This window comes from Eriocheir sinensis, unplaced genomic scaffold, assembly GCF_024679095.1.
Source record: "Eriocheir sinensis breed Jianghai 21 unplaced genomic scaffold, ASM2467909v1 Scaffold697, whole genome shotgun sequence".
NCBI classification, from domain to species: domain Eukaryota; kingdom Metazoa; phylum Arthropoda; class Malacostraca; order Decapoda; family Varunidae; genus Eriocheir; species Eriocheir sinensis.
In genome coordinates this window covers 217501-222500 of record NW_026112050.1, presented here as the reverse complement: position 1 = coordinate 222500, position 5000 = coordinate 217501, and the positions used below count along the sequence as shown (strand labels likewise).

Here is a 5000-nt window from a genome sequence, read left to right as displayed (position 1 = left end):
GTGGGGGCTGAGACAGGACATGAAATCAGACCTCAATGGATGCTTCGGGAAGCTGATCACAGCCTCGGATCATAACACCCTACTACAGATGCAAAAGAAGAATAGATTACTTTTTTCCCAAGTCCTGCGCAACACTTAAAGGGCCGTATTGCTAAACATTTCGTCGCCCGAGTTCACATATTTGACAAGGCTTTCGTGGGAGTTTGGGATATTTCCAGGATTAGTTTTATGTCCCTGGTGGTAGTTTGAGCCTTCCTCTGTACAATGAACCTAAAGAAACACTCATTAGAATCCGACTGACCCCCTCTTTGATCTTTAGAAATAGCTGATGTGAGAGCTGAAAGTGTCTTCTAATACCGACTTTAGCATTTACAAATCCTCACACCTCCGCTGATCAAGACCTTAGAAAGGCAGAGCGCCTGGGTGTGGCGCGGCAGCGAGACGCCCACAGCAGCTTGAAAGGCTCACCAAGACAGACACAGACCAAGGGCATCAGGGAACCTCACTGACAAGAGTGACGTACCAATTCCAAAGAACTGGCAACTTCCTTCGTGTTGATGAAACTAAGCACGAGCTGCATCAACACCTGTGGCAATGCGTTTTATATTTATCCACTGAAGGGAAGGAGGTGTGTGGCACAGAAGGCATGACTGAGGTATATGGACTTGATTGTTGCAGAGGACCTGACCTGTCTCCTGACCATGACGAACATGACACCAGGCTTATCCTGCATGCTTCCCATCGCTCACAACGTGGCTGCCAGTCTTGAGCACGTTAGATTATGATGATAATTTCGTCCCTGTGATTGCCGGTTTACATGCAGGTCATCTGGACCAAATGTGGATTGCATGTAGAATAAAAACAAAACAAAACACGGTGGCGGTGGCTGAGTGGTTACCGTGCTGGGCTCACATTCACCACCCCATGGACGTCTGTTCGAATCCCCACGCTACCACCTGGGATTTTTCAGTCATCGCCGAGTGGTCTAAGACTACCCACATGCTGTCCAGAAGACCACCCATCAACCCTGACTCTAGAAGAAACCGTCCAGTGAATCAAGAATGAGTTCCGGGGGGCAGCATGAGCCAAGCATAACTGGCGCCTCTATAAATATTGCCTGCGCCATGACGGGCTTGGGCTGACCATCTGGCCCCTGAAGAAAGCCTACCGGCGCTATAAGCAGGAATAAAAAAATAAAAAAAAACACTGCAGGTAGCCATATGCCTGCCAGCCGGGAAGAGGAGGCCAAAGCTTCTCCATTTCACAGGGTACACCACCACCTCATCTTTCCCGGGTATTGGCAAGCGTACAGTCTGGAACATTTATAAATGTCTTTCTGCAAGGCTACACAAAAATTCCTTTACTGTGCACAAAACTTTTCTCTTGTGCACATGTGGTTGCCAGGGAAAAACATAATTATTGAGTTGTCTGTGCTCCCCTTAACGACGCAGAGGTGTGTGTGTGTGTGTGTGTGTGTGTGTGTGTGTGTGTGTGTGTGTGTGTGTGTGTAAACAATATGAAAGAAAAACAATTAGAATGTGCATGCTAAGGTTTTATAACTCATGATTATCATTATACTACTACTACAATAATTACTATTACTACTACTACTACTACTACTATTACTACTACTACTACTACTACTACTACTACTAAAATAATACTATTACCATTCCACTAACTTGGTTCTCTCCCCGCAGGCCTGTGTGTGGGCGGGTCGTGGGCTGGGTGCGGGATGGGCGGCGTGATCGGGGGCGGCGGGCGCGGCTTCGGGTGGCGCGGGAAGCTGTCGCCGAACCCCTCGCCGCCCGTGGGCGTGGAGGCGCTGGTGCAGCTGCGGCGCGACGTGGCCCTCACACTCATGACCCTCGCCGCCGACCTGCGTGAGTGTGTGGCGACGATGACCATAAGTGTGTTGGTGTTGATAATGATAATAATAACAGTGATAATAATAATGATATCGATTATGCAGGAGCAGCGAGTAGCGGGCTTTTTTATTATTGTTTCTTTTTTTTTGTGCCCTTGAGCTGTCTCCTTTGTTGTAAAAAAAAATACAAATACTGATATTTAGGTCCAGGTGTGAGAGGGATTTAAGTTTTAGGTCGGAATTGTTAGACGCTTATGACTCACACATCAACCATTTCCAAAGGCCAAAAGGAGATCAGTCGGGTTCTTATGAGTGGTATTTTAGGTTCATGGTTACAGAAGAAGGGTCAAACAACTACCAGGGTCATAAAACTACCACTGAAAATCACCAAAACTCCTACGGAAGCCCTGTCAAATATGTGTGCTGAGGGCCACGAAGTGCTCAAGAAAATGACCCTTAGTGAGCTCTGATCCCCGTCCAAGGGCACAATGCATTCAGGCTACAAAAATCGTGCACACAGGGTACTGGGATTCATTTCAAGGAACATAAGCAGTAGAAGCCCTGAAGCTATCCTCAAGCTGTTTTTATCATTAGTTAGACCTCATCTCGATTATGCGGTTCAGTTCTGGTCCCTTTACTGCAGAATGGATATCAAGATGTTAGAATCTCCATAAAAGAGGATGACAAAAATGATTCACGGGTTGAGAAACTTGCCGTATAAGGGGAGAAACATTAAATCTGCATCCTCTAGAAAGGCGAGGGACGCAAGGAGACATGATCGAAGTTTATAAATGGATGAAGGGTTTTAAATAAGGGTAATATTAACAGGGTTTGGGCAGTAAGTGAGCCGCGCAGGACATGTTGTAATGGGTCTGCTTGTTAAATTCAGGCTCAGCAAAGACAGACAAGGATTGGTTTACCAGTTGAGTGATGGATGAGTGGAAGTGGCTTGGCAGTCATGTTGTGAATGCCAATACGGTGGACACATTCAAGAAGAGGTTAGATAAAAATCGTGGATAGTGAGGTTAGATGGGTGAGGTTTACAGGAGCTGAATTGAACGGGCTAACTGGCTTCTTGCAGACTCCTTATGTTCTCATGTTCTTTTTCTTTTTTAATCCAGGGTATAGCAAAAAGAGGAAGTGGGTTAGTGGTGAAGGTACAGGTGGGGAGAAGGAAAGACAGTAGAAGGGTGCAGATACTGTTTATCGGGCACCATATTTGTATACTCCCGGCGTGGTGTGTGTGTGTGTGTGTGTGTGTGTGTGTGTGTGTGTGTGTGTGTGTCTTGTTTGCACGCTTCTAACCACCGCTATACACACACACAGGCTCTGGGCGCAGTGAGGGCGTGGCAGAGCAACTAGAAGCCACCGCCTCCCTTTTAGACCCACGTCACCAGTACAGCCACAGCCCACACCGCCCACCCACTATCACACGACCGTCCTACACGCCTCCGCTGCTCACCACGTCCACCAGGCACGGCCCCAACACCACGGAGCAGCTGGAGGGGGCCAGGGACAGGTACAAAGGGGCGGGCAGCCACGCCGCCAACTGGGTGCCCGGCCGACGCGACCTAGTGGGCCTCGACGCCACCCTGCACCTGCCCCTGAGCAGCCAGGTGACGGTGCTGGTGGACGGGTGCGCCACGCCTCCGCACTACGTGGTGGGCGTGGTGCGGCAGGCGGCGGGGACGTGGCCGGGCGTGCGGGTGGTGGCGGGGGTGGCGGAGGCGCAGCGGGCGGAGGTGGACGATGTTGGCGGTCTGCCGAATGTCGAGTTGATGACGGTAAGCCGGTGTTGTTATTATTATTATTATTATTATTATTATTATTATTATTATTATCGTTATCATTGTCAGGTTATGAGAAAATTACTGAGTTGGAAGCGAGTGGTTTATCCGAGACTAGTTCCGCCGATGTCATGTCATCTGGCTCTGTCTTTTTGTTTATTTATTTTTGATTGGAGAACATTCCCTTCTTTTTGATTGGAGAACATTCCCTTCTTTTTGATTGGAGAACATTCCCTTCTTTTTGATTGGAGAACATTCCCTTCTTTTTGATTGGAGAACATTCCCTTCTTTTTGATTGGAGAACATTCAAAATTCACCGGCAGTACCCTGAAAGCGGGTCAGGTCACGTGCGGGATTTTGATTAATACTGTTGTCATCGTTGTTGTTAATGGTGGTAGATTTCAACTTTGCATGGACAATATAATTATGATTTATCATGTTCGAGAGAGAGAGAGAGAGAGAGAGAGAGAGAGAGAGAGAGAGAGAGAATGGTACTCACGGTGCCGCCTGACCCTTGCCCCCTGTCAGGTGTCCTGCGGGGCGGGTGGGCGCGGTGCTCTGCCGGACCTCACACCCGCCGCCACCACGCCCTTCGCCCTTGTCCTGTCGGGTGTGTCGGCCATCACGCGAGACCTGGACCTGCCACGCCTGCTCTCCGTAGCCGTGGGGCTTCAGGACCTTGGCGTGGGCGTGGTGGGCGGCTCCGAGCGTGGGCGTGACGGGGCCGTGGACTACACTTGCACATCGCTGTCCGTCCACAACCACGTGCTGGAGGCGCGGGAGGGCTACATGTACTCGGTGGCGGCGTGCGTGTACTGCGACGTGACGGGCGGCTCCTTCCTGGCCGCCGTGAGTGTGCTGCGGGACACGCCCGCCGACCCCGCCCTGCCACGCCCGGCACAGGCGCTGGACTGGGCACTGAGGTTGCAGCGCGCGGGCGTGCTCACTGTTACCTGCCCCGACGTGATGTTCCACGTGGTGAGGGAAGTGCGGGCACGAAGCTGGGGCTTGGGGAAGCACCAGCAGCGTGAGGAGAAGACATGCAGCACCCCGGAGGAACGAAAGACAGTGCGCGCCGCGGCATGGCAGGCTCGGCGCCAGTACCGCAAGCTGGCACAGAAGTGGGAGGTGTCCGCGGTGGTGCTGGCCAACGGCACGCGCCTGGAGTACACATGCCGTGAGGTGGGCATTGAGTGCTCGCCGCAGCGCCGCGCCCGCCACTACACACTGCCGCCCTGCTGCCTAGCGCTCAAGGGCCGCATGCTGGCAGCCCTTGACTTGGTGTCGCGGGAGGCGCGGCTGCCCTACAACATCGCCGCCGGCACCCTGCTCGGGGCACTCAAGTT

At 51.6% G+C, this 5000-nt stretch overlaps 1 protein-coding gene across 1 annotated transcript in view; it reads left to right on the top strand.

Moving 5' to 3' along the window:
* The window catches only part of LOC126993890 (uncharacterized), a 15387-nt gene that overhangs the window by 9249 nt on the left and 1138 nt on the right, over nucleotides 1-5000 (top strand). The window contains exons 3-5 of the mRNA XM_050853026.1: nucleotides 1701-1883; nucleotides 3194-3651; nucleotides 4183-5000. The exon at nucleotides 4183-5000 is cut by the window's right edge and continues 1138 nt beyond it. Coding sequence (XP_050708983.1) covers nucleotides 1701-1883; nucleotides 3194-3651; nucleotides 4183-5000 — 1459 coding nt within the window. The remainder of the gene's footprint in view (nucleotides 1-1700; nucleotides 1884-3193; nucleotides 3652-4182) is intronic.